At 44.3% G+C, this 18874-nt stretch overlaps 1 protein-coding gene across 3 annotated transcripts; it reads right to left on the bottom strand.

The window, feature by feature from the left end:
- Nucleotides 1-1613: 1613 nt before the first annotated feature.
- LOC309852805 (V-set and transmembrane domain-containing protein 1-like) lies at nucleotides 1614-18515 on the bottom strand. Of its 3 annotated transcripts, XM_082710135.1 has the most exons (9): nucleotides 18275-18515; nucleotides 13082-13117; nucleotides 12671-12955; nucleotides 8592-8630; nucleotides 4408-4500; nucleotides 4137-4164; nucleotides 3961-3998; nucleotides 3818-3849; nucleotides 1614-1855 (listed from the first exon to the last, which is right to left on the bottom strand). In XM_082710135.1, exons 1-9 carry the CDS (start codon nucleotides 18306-18308, stop codon nucleotides 1748-1750), a joined length of 693 nt encoding a protein of 230 aa, XP_082566261.1. In that variant the 5' UTR covers nucleotides 18309-18515; the 3' UTR covers nucleotides 1614-1747. The 3 variants fall into 3 exon arrangements, with proteins under 3 accessions (XP_082566261.1, XP_082566262.1, XP_082566263.1); XM_082710136.1 differs by lacking the exon at nucleotides 8592-8630; XM_082710137.1 differs by lacking the exon at nucleotides 12671-12955.
- Nucleotides 18516-18874: the final 359 nt, after the last annotated feature.

The raw sequence follows: 18874 nt of genomic DNA, 5'->3' as shown, positions 1-18874 counted from the left end.
TGGGGTTGAGCAATATTCCATGGTATGGCCAACAGCTGACTTCTGTATGGCAGGCAATGAGCTGTATGGGTCTATGAGCTAGACCCACAGCACTCACCTGGATTTTCAACAGCATCATATTGGGGACAATAAAAAGTCACAGAATTATAATATACAAGAGGATCCCATATATGTGTATATGTTAACACATAGAGTATTGCCATATACTGACAATCAGTAGATGTCTGTGTTGTAAAAGTATGAGAAAATGGATAAGAATAACATATAATAACATGCATAAAGGTCATCTCTGGGGAAGAGAGGAAGGACAACAGATTGGGAGCGGGCGTCATGAAACATAACCGAAAACATCTAGAAAGTAAGTATAGTGTGCATATTTCCATTTCTGTAGTTTGGTGTTTTCCTTTATGGTCAAATTATTTCATAATTAAAAACCTAAAAAGAGGAAAGTTGCCCAGCATGTGCTTGTGAGCTAAGAATATTTATATGTGCATCCCAAATTCTTCCACTTTTGTTCACTCAGAGATGAAAAAAAATGACTTTCGATCCTGATCGGGTGATGTAAGTGGAAGCAGAGTTCACTACTTGTGTTTGCATGCAGCTGGCCATTCCAAGTCACTGCCACAGAAAAAAGTCCACACTCAGAAAAGTCCTTACAATGGCATAATACATAAGTTAATGAGGTTCTGGGTGCCAAGTGACAAAATCCACATGTACTTGGTAAGTCTAGCTCCATTGCATCCTTTGGTTTTATTTCACTTATTATTTATTTATTTATTTCACAGACAGAGATCACAAGTAGGCAGAGAGGCAGACAGAGAGTGGGGGTTGGGGGAAGCAGGCTCCCTGCTGAGCAGAGAGTCTGATGCGGAGCTCAATCCCAGGACGCTGGGATCATGACCTGAGCAGAAGGCAGAGGTTTTAACCCACTGAGCCACCCAGGCGCCCTGTATCCTTTGGTTTTAAAGAAATAATAAGAAAAGAAATATGACGATACTGAGAAAGCGCTTCTGTTCATGTCAACAAGAAAACTGGTCTTGGCTTTGGGACTAGAGGGCTGCCCAGCACTGCTTGGAAGGATCATGAACCAAACACAGCTTGGGGCTTACCCTGGTGCAGACCTCTTATGATTGCTTTAGTTTGTTCACCGTTGAGTGTCCATCTTTGTGGCTTGTATCTTGTGTTCCTTTTTTTTCTTTTAAAGATTTATTTAATTTATTTGAGAGAGAGCAAGAGAGGGCATGAGAGAGAGAATCTCAAGCAGACTCTGTGCTGAGCGTGGAGCCCAACATGGGGCTCAATCCCAGGACCCTGAGATCGTGACCTGAGCTGAAACCAAGAGTCAGACGCTTAACAGACTGAGCCACCCAGGTGCCCACCTTGCGCTCCTTTTCAAAAATCCCTCTGTCTATGGCAGGCCCTCACCCAACAACAACCAATGGGTTTTTCTGGGGAACAGTCTTTCTATTTGTGGGGTGCCATCCAGAATCCCGTAAGTAGCTAGAACAGTACCATCAGCCCGTAGACACAGGACATGTTTCAAGTCAGTCCACACTAAAGTCACACTCCAGATTTTAGGAAAACCCAGCCAGTAATTCTTGAGAGGCACGAAATCAAAAAAGCAGAACTTTAATTTTGTTACTATGGATTATGAGCCAAGGACGTGGAGTGACCTGTTTTCCATGAGACCAGTCATTCCAGCATCTTAACGCACGTTCTCCTTTTCTAGGGCTCTGGCTGTCCTCCTTTACCTGCCGCACTGCACATTCACAAGATCCTGGGGCTCCTCGGCGGAGGACAGAGACTGCCTCAGGTAGAGATCAGCATGGCTCCCTCCCTGGGGAGGTCTTTCAGTCTTTGGGGGAAAGAGATGGGCTTTTAGAGCTTAGCTGTCCAATATGGTACCTACAAGCCACATAGGGTGACTGACATTTAAGTGAATTAAAATTACATTTAACTTAAAACGCGGGTCCTCAGTCATACCAGATGCATTTTGAGTGTACAATCGCCACATGTAGCCAGGGGCTGCTGTATCCGATAACACAGCCATAGGACGCGTCCATTACTGCGGCAAGTCCTACTGGACAGCCTCATTTCAGGAATGGCTGTGGTCTTGGGAGGATGAGGGTTTTGACTCTAGTTTTAATCATAAAACACTACTAATGATGACTGGTATCAAGAACAGTCATTGCAAATTTATGGGGTTGAGAATAAGAACTCCCATCCCGTAAGAATTAACTATTGGTTGTGTTAATATCATGCTATTTTAAAAACAATTTTATTGATATATAATTCATATACCATGAAATTCACCTAACAGAGGTACACCATTTGATGACCTTTAGTGGATCTGTGGACTGAGGTAGCCCTCGGTCAGAATAACTTTTAGGACATTCATTACCAGAAAAGTTCCCTTTGTGCCTGTGTGGTTATACCCGCCCTCCTGGGTGTGGTTATACCCACCCTCCTGGCTCTAGCCACAGCCAGTTATTGAATTACTCCCTGGGGAGAGTTTACAGGAATGGGACAATGGACAGTCTCCTGTATCTGGCTCTTTTCATAACTTAGCTAAATGGTTTTGCAGTGTATTCATTTAGCACATGGATCTTTCACTAGTTTCTTCCCTTTTTGTTGTTGTTGTTGTTTAATAGAATTTCATTGTATGGTGAGGTACCCCACCATAATATCATGTTATTATAATATTGTTATTATCAACAAGTTGCTAATCAATGTCATTTACCCAACATTTAACATAGACTAGATTTGTTCATTGATGGTTCATTTGTGAACCTGTGAGCTATGTTTTTCTATACCTTTTAAAAAATACATATGTATCTCAATGAACGCCACAGGCATAGATATTTTTCAAGTACAACAGCGAACAGTTTGCACCTTTTGCTAATGCCCCTTTTTACATGCTTTGGCATACAGAATGGACCAAGGAACCTCTGTGTCCTATAGAAAAATGTACAAATGTCATCTGATAGTTGCTCTTAGAGGTAATGATAATTAATGTTAAAGGACAAGCAAGCAGTTTTTTTAAACAGAGAAAATTGATTGATGTACATCGATTAACATTTGTTAATCACTGCTTTCATGCCATCCATCTGATGTTTTAAAACTTGCCAGAAATTCCAGCAAACCCTTTATGTTTAGTGTGTCACTGGATTCACACAGGCCTTTTCATGGGGGATTTTGATCCCCATTAGATAAGGGAGGGAATAAAGCGTCCGAATCACAGGGGTTTCACGAGTTGTCTCAGACCATACTGGCGGTAAACAGTAGCCATGGGGAGTTGGAACCCAGCTACTGTGGGATACAAAGCAGGTGTTTCTTTGTTGAATTATTGAGATATAATTAACATATAACATTGTATGTGGTTAAGGGGGACCATGGGTTGATTTGATACATTTATATATTGCAGCATGATGTCAGCTAACATCTCCATCCTGCTGCATAATTACCATTTCTTTTTTGCAGTGAGAACAATTAAGACCTAGTCTCTTAGCAACTCTGAGGTTTATAATACAGCGTTGTGAGCTATAATCACGGTGTTGTGGGTCATATCTCCATGACTTAACTTATCTACTAGTTGCAAGTCTGTATCCTTTGGGCAATATCTCCCACCGCTGGTAACCACCATTCTACCCTCTGTTTTGATGAGTTTGGTCAAGGCACATGCTTTTTAAACACAATGTTAATTGGCCTCTTGTCAGTCACGTGAACTGAGGGCATCCAACTAACCAGAATGTGGGCTAAACCAGGAGGCAGATGGGGTCAGCCTATGGTGCTAAGTGACCTAGTGGGGAGAACTCACCGAGACAGATATCCTCTCCAGGTTGGATAAATCTGCATGTGAGTGAATGGAAAAAAAAAAAAAAAAATCAGGTCTCGGATTGCAGGAGTGAGACTACTCTTCCCATCCCACTATTCCCTTGTGGTTTCTCTCTTACCACTCACCTGTAGCCTCCTGCTTGGGAAATTCAGAATGGCTGATTCTAAGAGACAGAAACACATTAGGGATCTGAAGACTGAGGGAGAGGACAGGGCTTTGGAGAGAAGAGGCATGGGAATCACAGAAGTGCAAACAGGGTTCTGGAGAAGGGAGGGACATAAGATTCGTCAAGTATATCTACCTCTTGGTGGAATCTCCATGTGACGAACCTACAAAACAACAACAACAACAACAAAATGGGGAGGGATTTGTATAATGAGAAAATCCATCACTTCATCCCCCTTCCCCAGTGTTTAAAACCAGGGCTCCCCGGAGTGCCTGAGTTGCTCAGTCAGTTAAGTGTCTGGCTCTTGATCTCAGGGCTATGAGTTGAAGCCCTGCATCGGGCCCCATGCTGGGTGTGAAGTCTATTTATTAAACAAGCAAACAAACCAGTACTTCTCTGAACTCACCATGCTGGGTGCATCTGTTGATGAAGAAGACAGCGAGGAAGAGGATGGAAATGGAAAGGCAGCTGAAGGTGGCAGCAAAGATCAATCTGTTGGCTGGTGGGAGAGGAGCAGGTCATAGAATCAGTTTGGCTCCTGAAATACCTGATCGAGTTCAGCCCCACAGGTGCGAGGAGTCAGATACCCCGGCTTCCAGAACTTGCTGCTACCACTTCTGAGCTGGAACTTCCAATGACGATGGGAATTTCCTTAATCTCTCTGACTTTTCATTTCCCTCTTCAAAGTGAGGATAAGAACAGTAGCCATTGGACTAGATAGCAGGGGGTTAACTGGGTGGACACTCGCAGAGAGGGCCTCGCCCAAGGGAATTCCCTAATAAACCTTTCAGCCGTATCCATAATTCTGATTATTTATGGTGAGCCTCTCTGTGGTAGGGGCTTCACACGTTCTTCTCATCTTGACAGGAAGCACATGAGATGGTGGGAATGCAAGCTGGTACAGCCACTTTGAAAAACAGTGTGGAGGTTCCTCAAGAAGTTAAAAATAGAGCTACCTTAACAACCCAGAAATTGCACTACTGGGTATTTACCCCAAAGATGCAGATGTAGTGAAAAGAAGGGGCACCTGCTCCCCAATGTTCATAGCAGTAGTGTCCGCAATAACCAAACTGTGGAAGGAGCCCAGATGTCCCTCAACAGATGAACGGATAAAGAAGATGTGGTCTATATATACACAATGGGATATCACTCAGTCATCAAAAAAATGAAATCTTGTCATTTGCAATGACGTCGATGGAACCAGAGGGTATTATGCTGAGCAAAATAAGTCAATCAGAGAAAGACAATTATTGTTATGATCTCACTGATATGTGGAATTCAGGAAGCAAAATAAGGGAGCATAGGGGAAGAGAGGAAAAAACAAAACAAGATGAAATCAGAGAGGGAGGCAAACCTTAAGAGACTCTTAACTCTAGAAAACAAACTGAAGGTTGCTGGAGGGCAACTGGGTAGGGGGATGGGGTAACTGGGTGATGGGCATTAAGGAGGGCACCTGATGGAACAAGCACTGGGTGTGATATAAGACTGATGAATCCCTGACCTTTACCTCTGAAACCAATAATACATTACACGTTAATTACTTGAATGTAAACAAAATAACATTAAATTACAAAAAAAGAGAGAAACATACAAGGTAGTTTTACTGTTCCCATTTCATTCTAACCTGAACAAAGTATGCACAAGTTAAGGGAATTGCTCGGACTCCACAGCTGGGATGGGTAGCTCCGTGCTGGCCTCTGGGTGTGGAAACACCAGAGAAGTGACCTCACGCTCTGGGGAGACATACGTTTACCCCCGTCACTGCGACGCCGCAGAGAGAACAATAAGTCCCATCCCAGAGGAATGAAAAGCCACATTCAAGAGTTCAAGAGTTAAATGGTATTTGTACTGGGGTATTATTCAGCCATGAAAAAAGTAGAAAATCCTGCTGTCTGCAACAGTGCAGATGCATTATGCTGAGGAGATGAGCCAAACGAAAGCAAATACTACCTGATTAGATTCTACTTATGTGAGGAATCTGAAACAAAGAAAAAAAATCTTTCAGTTGAACTTGTAGAAGCAGAGAGTAGAGTGGTGGTTGCCAGGGGCCAAGGAGAGTAGCAGGTGGGGAGGTGGGAAGAGGCTGGTAAAAGGCTACCAGTGAACAGAGGAGTAGGTCCTGGAGATGAGACCATCATGTGCACACTTTGGTCAGTTATGCCTCCAGAAGGGGAGTAAGGAGAGGGGTGGGATGAGAACACGGAACGGGAAGAGCTGAGTAGTGATGGGAAGCGCTGGCTTCAAAGCAGAGTCTAAAATCTGACTCAATGTGTAGGAATGAGATTGTAGTGATAATGATTATTTTCTCCCCCCATATCCCACCCACACCTGTCTCCCTCTGTCACAGAGGATGCCAGCGCTCCTCCACTCCCTTTGCCATTTTTATGCTCTCTGGATCATGGTTTCTTTCACTTTCCAATGTGAACATTTGCATCTCATTGTTGGGAGACTGCCAGGAAGGACCCCAAATGCCTCGGGATCTCTGTATCCCAGGGACATCTCTTTCCCAGGACTGCCTGAACCCCCTAGCCCAGCACAGTGCAAAAGACACCAGGGAGGGACATGGATATCGTACTCTTGCTCAGTCCTTTTCTTCTCAGCCCTCCTTCCCCGGCACCTCCTACACAGTCACTTTCACAATCAATACTTGTTTGAATCTTTTGGTGGCACTGAATCCAAGAGACCCTCAAAGCAGCAAACTATTAGTGCCTCTCGGGGAGCCTAAGAAAGCAGGGTGGGAACAGCTGCTCCAGACATCAGCCCTGCTTACCGTTCATCTGGCCTTGGGCTTCTCTCCCACAGCCCCTCACTAGAAGGAAGAAGTAAACCATCACAAGACTTTCCCCTTCCTACAGCGTCACAACCCACTGATCTTCATTCACCCTGAGGCATCCATGTTTCCTGGCCAAATTTCCCATCACTCTTTACAAACTGCTAGAATAAATTAGCAAGGGTCTCTGGTGTCGCCATGAAGGAATCACAGGGAGCGGTGGAATAAAGCTTGCCACGGGCGTAAATGAGGCCTCAGGCAGCAGAGAGGAAGCCAGGCCTTATGTGCACATATGTGACCCTCTGTATGGGCTGGGAGCATCCTATCTGTGCTTAAAGACTTTATTCCATTTAGAATTGCTGCGGTATAAATTTGAGCTCAGAAAGTACATCTCAAGAAATGATCTACACACCCACTAGGATGTCTATAATAAAATGAAAGGAAAATAAGTGCTGGCAAGGATGTGGAGATATTGGAACCCACATGTATTACTGGTGGGAATGTAAATTGGTGCGGCCACATTGGAAAACAATTTGGCAGTTTCTTGAGAAGTTAAACATAGAGTTACCATATGTCCCAGCAATTCTACTCCTAGGTAGATATCCAAGAACACTGGAAGCAGGAACTCAAACAGGTGCTTGCCAACCCCCGCCCCGCCCCCAGAGGTCAATAGTAGCCTTAATTGCGATACCTGAGAGGTATGAACCGCCCAAATGTCCATCATTGGGAAAGGAATGGGGAGAGACTGCTGATGGGGAAGGAGAGTCTGTTTGGGGGGGATGAGAATGCTCTGCAATGATAGAGTGGCGTTGGTTGCACAACCTTGTGAATGTGCCAAATGCCACCAAATCGTGTACTTTAAAAGGCTGGATTTATGGGATGTGAATTACAAATCAATACAAAAGAAAGAAAATAAGTAATACGAGAGCCAAAAAGAAGACTGTTCCTCTTCCTCTTTCCCCTCTCACCCATCGCTAGACTTCCCTCCTTATTTCTGGTACTTCCATGGTCCTTGACTCAATCCGATTTCAGATTTCTCCCAGAAAACATTCCTGGTGTGACTTACGTTCATAAGGCTGGAGTAGAGCTCATTCCCCAAGTCTGCTAATACCGAATGAAAACATTTTCAAAGGCTATTACTTATTTTGCAAGGACATTTTGGGAGATACCTTAAAAAAAACAAAACAACGTTGTTCTAGCATAGACTCTAATGACAGTCTTGGACAATTTTGGCTCGTTGGAGTAGATTACAGGGAGGTTATGAGTTGCAAAAATTAAAGATGAGTAAGCGACTAGATGCCAACTTACATTATATATTTGGCCATTAAAATCTGGATGAGCTGTTTTCATCCAAAGATGTCAAAAGTTCTAACTTTTACAAGCATCTCCAAGGATAGACTCTTAGTCAACTCCTCATGGAAAAGCAACATCAGAGAAAAATAACTTAATATTCACCTGTTTTTAAGAACTCTAAAGTTTTAGCAAATCCTTGATCACATACATTCCCAAAGCACCTGGGCTCCATGGGTCCCCATCCTGTTGCCCAAACTGGACACACAAGCTCGTCCCCAGTCTTCACAAGACTCCGCCATGGTGTTTCACTACATAAAAAGACAGACGACGCACCTCTAACTGTTTTACTCATCGGCTTCTCCTTAACCTACGAGGAGCTTGGAGGTCAGCTTCCCAGAAAGGCAGTCATCTTCCCTATCACAGTGAGAAACCAAGCATCAAAGTTCTTCTGTGCCTTTTAACCAAAGGGGACTGCCTGCCTCATGTGGTAGATAAAAATTGGAAAAATATCTCTCAGACTATCTTACCATTTTTTCCTTCCATAGCTCCATGTCCATCGTGGACATCTAGAAAACAAGATGCAGGGGGGAAAACGTCAGTGATTGAGTGGAAATCTTGGGGACGTAGGTCCTCTTATTCTGCTTATGGACTCTAAGCCCCCTTTGGGAAGCGGAAAATGTCTTTCCCATTTCCTATTTTCCCCTTGGGATGCTCACTGGGTCCCCAAACCTGGGCCATAACATTAGATGGCCCTTTTTTTTTTTTTAAAGATTGTATTTATTTATTTATTTGAGGGGTGGGGAGAGGCAGAGGAAGAGAACCTCAAGCAGACTCCATGCGGAGCACAAAGCCTGACATGGGGCTCGATCTCACGATGCTGAGATCATGACCTGAGTCAAAATCAAGAGTCAGATGCTCAATGACTGAGCCACCCAGGCACCCCCAGATGGCTCTTTTTAGTACTCCTGAGTTTCACATTAGTTTTATCATATTATGTTTAATAACAAAACATTTATAAGTGATCTCACTAATTTTACCCCTTCCAGTCCTATTCCTTGCCAGTCTTCCCTATCCCAGGAAGGAGCACCACCATTTTACAAATATTTTCTCCCATTTGGTAGGTTGTCTCCTCATCTTGCTGACTGTTTCTTTTGCTGTGTGGAAGCTTTTGGCCTGATGCAATCCCACTTGTTTATTTTTGCATTCGTTTTCTCGTCATTTATGGGTCATATAAAAAAAATCATTGTCAAGGTCATGTAAAGAAGCTTTTCCCATTTTCCCATTTCCTTCTTGGGGTTTTATGTCTTGGGGTCCTATGTTTAAGTCTTTAATACATTTTGAGTTAATTTTTGTGAGTGGCGCAAGATGAGGGTCCAGTTCATTCTCTGCATATGGTTATCCCATTTTCCAACATCATTTGTTGGCTCTTGATTCCATTCCATATGTGTCTATTTTTATGCCAGTGTCACACCATTTGGATTACTATAGCTTTTTAAAAAATATTGTTTTATGCACTTCTGTTATTTTCATAGTTTATATAATGGCTATTCAGTAGCCTAGAATCCTTGCTATCACATGACAGTTTTTAGAAAAGATTTTAGGGGTGCCTGTGTGGTTCAGTGGGTTAAAGCCTCTGCCTTCAGCTCAGGTCATGATCCCAGGGTCCTGGGATCGAGCCCCGCATCAGGCTCTCTGCTCTGTGGGGAGCCTGCTTCCTCCTCTCTCTCTCTGCCTGCCTCTCTGCCTACTTGTGATCTCTGTCTGTCAAATAATTTTTTTAAAAAAGTTTAAAAAAGATTTTATTTATTTATTTGACAGGGAGACAGAGAGATCACAGTAGACAGAAAGAGAGGGGGAAGCAGGCTCCCCACTGAGCAGAGAGCCCAATGCAGGGCTCGATCCCAGGACCCTGAGATCATGACCTGAGCCAAAGGCAGAGGCTTAACCCTCTGAGCCACCCAGGCACCCCCATAGCTTTGTAGTATAGTTTGAAATCAGTATTACAGTAGCCCCCGCTTTATTCTTCTTTCTCAGTATTGCTTTGGCTATTCAGGATCTAACAGGTCTTTTGATTGAGTCTTTAGGATTTTCCATGTATAACATTATATCATCTGCAAATAAAGACAGTTGTCCCTCTTCCTTTCCAGTTTGGATGCCTTTTATTTCCTTGTTTTGCCTGATTGCTCGGGCTAGGACCTCCAGTACTATGTTGACGAGGAGAGATAGGAGTGGACGTCCTCGTCCTGTTTCTGTTCTCAGAGGAAATATTTTGACCTTTCGCCTTCGAGTACGATGCTAGCTGTGGGTTTGTTGTGTCTGTCTTGTGATGTTGAGATGCATTGCTTTTATTCCTGATTTGTGGAGAGATTGTAATCTTGAAAGGACATTGTGTTTTGTCAAATGCTTTTTCTGCCTCTATTAAGATGATCATAGTCTTTTTGTCTTTCATTCATTAACATGGTCTATGACATTTACTGATTGTGTACGTTGAAGCATCCTTGCACCCTAAGGATAAATCCCAATTAACCATAATGTAAGATCTTCTTAATGTGCTGTTGAATTTGGCTGCAAAGGTTTTGTTGGGAATTTTTGCCTCTGTGTCCATGAGGGACATTGCTCTGTAGGTTTCTCCCAGTGTCACTATCTGGCTTTGGTATAGGTAATGCTGGTCTCATGAAATGAATGTAGGAATGTTCCCACATCTTCAATTTTTTTTAAGTAGGCTCCACACCCAACATGGGGCTTGAACTCATGACTCTGAGATCAAGAGTCACATGCTCTACCAGCTGAGCCAGCCAGGTACCCCCACATCTTCCATTTTTAGTAAGACTTTGAAAAGGATTGGCATTATTTCTTCTTTAAATGCTGGTGGAAATCACCAGTGAAACCAGCTGGTCACTTTTCTTCATTAGGAGGTTTTTGATTATTGAGGCAATCTCCTTATCTGTTATTGATCTATTCAGATTTTCTATTTCTTCATGATTCAGTCTTGGCTTATAGACTTCTACAAAGATTCTCTTGCCCATAGGTGATTGCCCAAGTCTTCATGTGCTTCTAGGCCATGGCCAACAGGACCTGGAATTAATTTACAGTCTCCCTCAGGTTCCACAGCTGGTACTGAGATCTGTCTGCCTATTACTCAATGCACAGGTGGGTGAGACTCCTCTTGGGTCCCTTGCTGTGTGGTGCCAGATCCCACAACTCCCACAAAGGCACTTTGGTTTGTGGGTGGATGCCAAATTTCTGTTGTTGAAGTGGGGGGGTTAAAAATGAGGGATGTCTTTTGCCGTCCTGATAGTTTGGATTTTTCTTGTTTTCTCAACTTGTAGCAGCTCTGGGAGTTCTGTTTTCAGCAGAACAATAACAATACATTTGGGTCTGTCGTATGCAATCAGACATCAGAGTCTCATACTGTGACCTGGAGTCATCTCAGGGTCTATGTTGAGTAAGAGGGAAGGTTTGGGACTGATCCTGAAGAGGCCAAAGCAGCATGGGTGAAGGGAAGGACCAGGGATTCCTCTTTTCCAATGAACCTGGGGATATTCTTACCCATCTTTCTATTAACCATAGATTTTATTTTCTGAATTTGACACTTTGATATCTTGGGACATTGCTGACCCTGCAGAGATCCCCTACCAAGGGTATCCACTTCCTCAAGCACACCCCTCAGGTGCAAACCAAACATTCCAGAGCTCATACTGCCAACCACCTCCTCTATGGCTCTCACACTCTGGGTTGATATTCCCTGTTAGATACCAGATAATCAGGGACAACCTCTGTACACCAGGGCCAATCTTAAGTCTGTTCCTTCCCACAGAAACCTCAGTAAAGACTCTTGCCCAGTCTTCCTCCTCCCTCTGTTTCTTGACTGTCTTTGGTGCTTCTCTATGTGGTCCTGCATGGCATTGCTATACCCCTTTTCTTGGGAACTCTAATAGACTATCTTTCTCTCTCTTAAAGATTTTATTTATTTATTTATTTATTTATTTATTTATTTGAAAGCAAGAATGTGAGAGAGAGCACAAGCTAGAGGGAGAAGCAGGCTCCCCCAGGACAATCTGAGCTGAAAGCAGACACTTAACCAACTAAGCCATCCAGGTGCCCTCAAACTATCTTTTTCTCAATGACAATCATCTCTTCATCTTTGGCCATACTCTACCTCAAATTTTTTATTCATACCTATATTCTTTTTTAAAGTTTTTATTTATTTATTTGACATAGAGAAGGAGAGCACAAGCAGGGGGAGTGGCAGAGGAAGAGGGAGAAGTGTGCTTTCTACTGAGCAGGGAGCCCGCCATGGGGCTTGATCCCAGGACCCCAGGATCAAGCTGAAGGCAGATGATCCAAGCTGAAGGCAGATGCCTAACCCACTGAGCCATCCAGGTCCCCTAAAACTCTATTCTAAAACACTCCCACATCCACCTCGTTGATCCACACTCAGAATCTCTGATGAGAACCTTTCCCCATACTCACTTCCTATTTCCACCATATTTTACATTCAAGTGGTCACATCTGTCCATTTCCCGGACTTTTCCTTGCCCAGCCAGGTTCCATCACAGCACAGGAATATATGCCTCAAGAGCAAACCTGAGGCAGCCTTTCTCACCTCTGACCTTGAGCTGTAGGTATTCACTCTCCCCTGACCACTCCTGGGAGACCATTGTCTTGTAGGCGCAAAAGTACATCCCAGCATCCTTTGGCTCCAGGTGTGTAAGGAGGAACTCAGCCTTGTGTCCTGTGGACCTCTGCTCCTGCCTGTACCTGGAGTCCTGCAGCTTCCCCAGCATGAATGTCACATTCTGGAAGTGAGACTGGCACCTCAGGGTCACGTTGCCTCTGTATCCCACCACTAAGCTGGACAAGGCACTGAAGGAGGGCTTGGGAAGCGTCTCTGGAAAGAATTCAGAGTTAGTCTGACTCTTCATAATGATGACCACCAGTGCCCTCCCAGAATTCAGAGCATTAAAGAGAAAATCTGGGTTGCAGGAAATGATAGGGTTTATGCAAGAAAACTCACCATTCTTTTTCTCATCTTCAAAGCCTAGGCTGAGTCCTGGAAGAGAAACCCTCATGAAACATGGGTTGTATACTCCTCTTTGAGTACATATCAGGCAGAAAACGCATGGCTAATTTGTTAGAGATCTATCCTGTTTCTTGGAGGCACTTCCTTGGATTGATTTTTTTTTTACCTTTTGCTTATGTCCCATTGTTTTTCATTCAGGAGTTTCGTTTACGTACAAAGTTCCAGCAGCCTTTACCCATTTATGATGTTGCTTTCAGGATCAGTCTTTCTTTCACCATCTAGACATCTTTGCACATTTGCCTATTTTTTCTTCTCCTGCTTTCCATGACTGCACTTTTCACCCTTAAATAACACAGTCATTATTTTACTGTGGAGTGTGAGCAGAGGGCTTCCTCCCTGATTCAAATGGAGAGAAGTCGCTCTCTCTGACAAGATTCTTCTTTTCTCAAGGAGTTCAAGGCATTCATGGTCCTAAATGCTCTTTCTACATGTGACTTTGATCTTTACAAATGTCAGGCCCTACCTCTCCTGTGTTCTGTTCTATGTATTTCATTCTGGGATAGGAAGGTCATCCCTTGGATGAAAATACGGGAAACCTGTCTTGCGGGTCTGTCAAGCAGTGAAGCTAGAATTTCTCTAGATGTGAGAATATCTCAGAACATCTGGCCCTTGCTTAAACTCAGGGGTTAACTTACAACACAGAAACCCCCAAGTTTCACCAAGAAAAAAGGTACACTGAGGCCAAACTTGCAGTGACAGTGGTGGGATTTATAGGTAGGAAATCATCCTCTGAGTGGTCAGGGAGTCCTAGGTCTCATGTTCCCTTTTTAGTCCTCCCCCAACAAACCGGTTTTTAGACTCATGTTGTGTCAGCTCTGGTATCACCCAATATTCTGCTCAAACAGTGACCGCCCCTTTTTAAAGTAAGCACCCAGATGCCTTTAGTTCATTTTGCTTTATGAAACCCTACTGGAGAATAGGAAAATAGGGTGTAAAGGCCAGAGAGAGAGGTTCTCTTTCTTTAACAAATAAAACTATGTGTCCTTAAGTTACACAACATGATCTATATGTATATACACACACATACATAGAAAAATTACGACAATCAAGCCAATTAACACATCCATCAGCTCCTAGAGTGACCCTCCGTGTGTGCGTGTGTGTGTGTGTCCGGGGTGAGAACACAGAATGATTAACTACAGTCTCCATGCTGTGTGTTGGATTCCTCAGAACTTGTCTCTCTTTCCTAACAAGGGACCACAGCGGACATAGACAAGGAGGACTGTCCTCACAGAAGGAACTGTCATTGAGGGGAATGCAGGAAAACTGGAAAAAAATACATTTCTCAGGAAAGAAGAACAATGAAAACCCACCAATTACCAAGTGTCTGTCATTCGATGGACTCATTACAGACTCTGAACACTGACACACTTATACTCTTTAGCAGGTCCTTGGCGGGCCACTGTCATCTACCCTCTACCCGTGCTCTGAACAACGTCCAGCCTCATTGGGTGCTACAACTCTCACTGAGACAGGCAGCAGTGAGGACATGAGAAACCACAGCTCCCTAAAAACTTAGGCAATGCTGTGGTTTATGATAAGAAATACACATTTGGTCTTTGTCCTGGTTCCTGGCACACAGCTGCTACTAAAGCTCTTGGAATTTTCTTAACCATGTTTTTTTTTTTTTTTTAAGACTGTTTGTTTATTTATTTTAGGAATCTGTACACCCAATAAGGGGCTCAAACTCATGACCCCAAGATCAAGAGCCGCATGCTCCTCTTCTTCTTCTTCTTTTTTTTTTTTTAAAGATTTTATTTATTTTGACAGACAGAGATCACAGGTAGGCAGAGAGGCAGACAGAGAGAGAGGGGGGAAGCAGGCTCCCGGCTGAGCAGAGAGCCTGATGCTGGGCTCGATCCCAGGACCCTGAGATCACCACCTGAGCTGAAGGCAGAGGCTTAACCCACTGAGCCACCCAGGCGCCCCTCCCATGCTCTTCTAACTAAATGAACCAGACACCCGCCCTTGGAATTTTCCAATGGTTGGATGCAATGTAAGTGTCTTTCATTATGTTATGAAGTGACTTCTGGACCAGACCTAAGGATAAGGGCTGGTTGCCAGGGGAACCAACCATAGGATGGCAGGCTCGGAACATTCAATTCTATCTCCTTGACCTCTGGGAATGGGGGAGGGGTTGGAGATGGAATCAATTGCCATTGGCCAATGATTTAATCAATTGTGCTTATGTAATGAAGCCTCTATAAACGCTCAGAAGGATGGGTTCAGGGCACCTGGGTGGCTTAGTTGGTTAAGTGACTACCTTCGGCTCAGGTCATGAACCTGGAGTCCTGGGATCGAGTCCTGCATTGGGCTCTCTGCTTGGCAGGGAGTCTGCTTCTCCCACTGACTTTCCCCCTCTTGTCCTCTCTCTCTCTCATCCTCTCACTCTCAAGTAAATAAAAATAAAATCTTTAAAAAAAGGGGGAAGATGGTTTCAGAGGGCTTCCAGGTTGATGAACAGGGGGAGGTGCAGGGAGAGTGGTGTGCCTGGAGAGGACATGGAAACTTGGCACCCTTGCCCCATACCTGGTCCTCCACATCTCTTCCATGTGGTTATCCCTGAGTTATAGCCATTTCTAGTATACTGGCAACCAGTAACTTAAATATTTCTGTGAGTTCTGTGTGCCTCTCTAGCACATTAACTAAACCCAAAGAGGGGGTCCTGGGAATTCCTGATAGATAGCTGACTGATCAGGTGATGACCCAGACTTGCCATTGGCATCTAAAATGGGGGGAGGGAGTCTTGCGGGACTGAGACCTCACCGACAGGATCTGATGCTAACTCCAGGTAGATAGTATCAGAGCTGAGTTAAATTACAGGGCACCCAAATGGTGTTCAAGAATTTCTTGGTGGTGTCCGGGCCCTACCCCCACACATTGGAACTGGGCACCAGAATCGATCTCCAGATTCCTGTTAAATTACGATTTAACAGGTCCTTTGGACGCATCATCTGGAAAGCTTAAAAATTGCATCTAAAGAATTCTTCAGATTATGTTATATAAAATATTCTCCTATTCTATTGTAGAAAGAAATGTTGGGTGACACATCATGGATCGACCTTAAAAATATCATTCCTGGGATGCCTAGGTGGCTCAGTCGGTTGGGCCACTGCCTTTGGCTCAGGTCATGATCCTGGGGTTCTGGGATCGAGTCCCGCATTGGGCTTTCTGCTCAGCAGGGAGCCTGCTTCTCTCTCCACCTCTGCCTGCCTCTCTGCCTGCTTGTGCGCGCTCTCTCTCTCTGACAAATAAATAAATAAAATCTTTAAAAAATCATTCCTAGAGAAAGAATCCAGACATGAAAAGTCCCATGTATGATTCCATTTACATGATAGATGCAGAATAGCTCCATTTAGAGAGACAGAAAGTACATGGGTGGCATCCCCCTCCCCCCGCCCTGGGAAGGGGGATGGCGAGTGGCTGCTTTGTGAGTACAGCATTTCCTTTAAGGGTGATGAAAACATTTTTGGTGGTTACATAACATTGTGTCTCAATGTCTAAATGTGTCTAAAATGCCACTTGATTGTCTACTTTAAATGGTTACTCTTAGGTGAATTGTATCACATTTTAAAAATTTTACGGAAGTTGGGTTCATTTGCCCTCTGTACTAAAGTATAGAGATTGAAATAGCAGAAGTCCACCTGAGGTAAGAAGCGGAAATGACTAGTTGTGTTAGTTTAGGCACAAAACCTCCATTAAGTGCAACAGCAAATCTGGCTTCCAAAGCAGACTGACCTAGGGATTCAGGGCTGTTAGGGTCTTTTCTCTCAGCTGCCATGTTCATTCCCTCTGAGTATCGTCATGACAGGACCAGGAGCCTGGAAGCAAGTCTGTAGGCAGGTACAGTCTGGTATCTTTGGAAGGTCACACTGAGAACCAAAATTTATCTGAATCCCAATGCTAGTCTGAGAATCTTCCTAAAGAAGTGGACAGCCTTGCTAAGCATTATAGACCCGTCCATGGAATAATGATTCGTTGTGTCCTCCAGAAAGGTAGGTTCAAGCCCTAACCCCCAGCACCTGTGAGTGCGAACTTATTTGGAAACAGCATTATTTGGGAGTAGGCTAGTCCCATAATTCAGTATGACTGGTGTCCCCATAAGAGGTGGGGCGATATAGAGAGACAGACACAGAGGGAAGATGGCCATGTGAGGACATGAGGGATTGCAGCAAAGGACCTGCAAGAAAGGAACCCAAGGACTGCCTACCATCCCCAGAAGGGAGGAGAGCCTGGAACAGAGTCTCCCTTGGGGCCTTGGAGTCCTCAGAAGGAGCCAGCCCTGCTGGAACCTTGACCTTGGACATCTCACCTCCAGAACTCTGAGAGAATAGATTTCTGTTGTTTTAAGCCATTTGGTGTTTGGCACTTCGGGAAATGACTATGGGCAGGATGAGGTGAGTCTCTCGACTGTCCAACTTATTCTGCCCTGGGGCTCAGGGTATAGCCACACCTAAAGCTCAAAGCATTACCCAAAGGAAGGGCTGTATCTCAAAAGAAGGAGGAAGGAACTGGGGCAGATGACAAGTCCTGATATCTTCTGCAGACACCCCTCAGCTCCACCTCACAAAAGAGGAACTGGGAGCTTGGTCAGTGGAACTGCTGGCTCACAGTCTAGAGCTCCTATGAGACCAAGCCAAGGTCATAATCACAGGTCTTCCTATTAACAGGCTCAAGTCCCTTTGATTACATCACACAAGTTGAGGACAGTTAAAATCAGTAGAGAATGGGGTTGGTCAGAAATTTTTCTTTTCATCCATTGTCCCCAAACGTAGCCCTTCTTTATAATCTTGGTCTGTGCCCAAACCCATAGTTCCACACCCTATGTATCCCACCCTCCGCTATGCCAACAAACATTCATGGCAAGAGTGGGATTTGGACCAAGCAGGTTTGCAGACTTCATGGGAGCTCTGTATTGCTTAGCTGAGTAAATGAGGGTATCGCCCCATGACTCTGAACCTCACTTCCCCAGGACCCCAGAACAGAGGAGTGTCACACCACAGCCCATGAAACTCTGACAGGTAGCATGTGTCCAGTACACAGAAGATATCATTTCACATCAACCCCCGCTTCACCGTGAATTTTCTCACCCACCCAAACCCATCTGTCCTAGTCCTGGAGACTCACCAAGGCAAAGCAGGGACAGGAATTCTGTGAGCATACTGTCCCTTTGACTCAGACCGAGATCCCGTCTTCAGTTTACAGTTCAAAGGAAGAAGGGGAACTGGGCCATCGCGGGTCCCTCCTGCCCACTTTGTCTCTACGTTGTGTGGGTAGAGGTCTTACCCCAACACGCTGGTTCTCCACTGCCTGGTGTACAGTTTCCTTCTCACAACTAAGCCAGGAAACCATCAGTGACAACATCTCCCTCATAAATGTCGTGTGTGTGCCTCCAGCTCCACCCACTCTGAGATCTGTCCTATCTCATCTGAAGTCCTGACCAAGACATTTTCCTTAAAAAAAATTGTTTTGGAAAATATTTTAGAGTTATAAATAAAAAAAATATTACAGAGCTCCCACACAACCATCAATCAGCTTTCCCATTGGTAATAGAACTGCTGTATATTATGAAAGCCAGGAAGTTGGCATTGGCACAATACGATGCCTGGGCAAGCACGTGGTAACATCCAGAACATCCTTCAGGAGTCTTTGGTAAAAGATGGGAACCCACTGCTCTGAGAGCAGGGTGGTCAACAGGAAAACAGAAATTTTGAGGCTGAGCCACTT

Source organism: Mustela nivalis (assembly GCF_964662115.1).
Source record: "Mustela nivalis genome assembly, chromosome: 18".
Classification (NCBI taxonomy): Eukaryota; Metazoa; Chordata; class Mammalia; order Carnivora; family Mustelidae; genus Mustela; species Mustela nivalis.
Note: the sequence above shows the minus strand (reverse complement) of the source record. Positions and strands in the feature narration are given on the sequence as shown.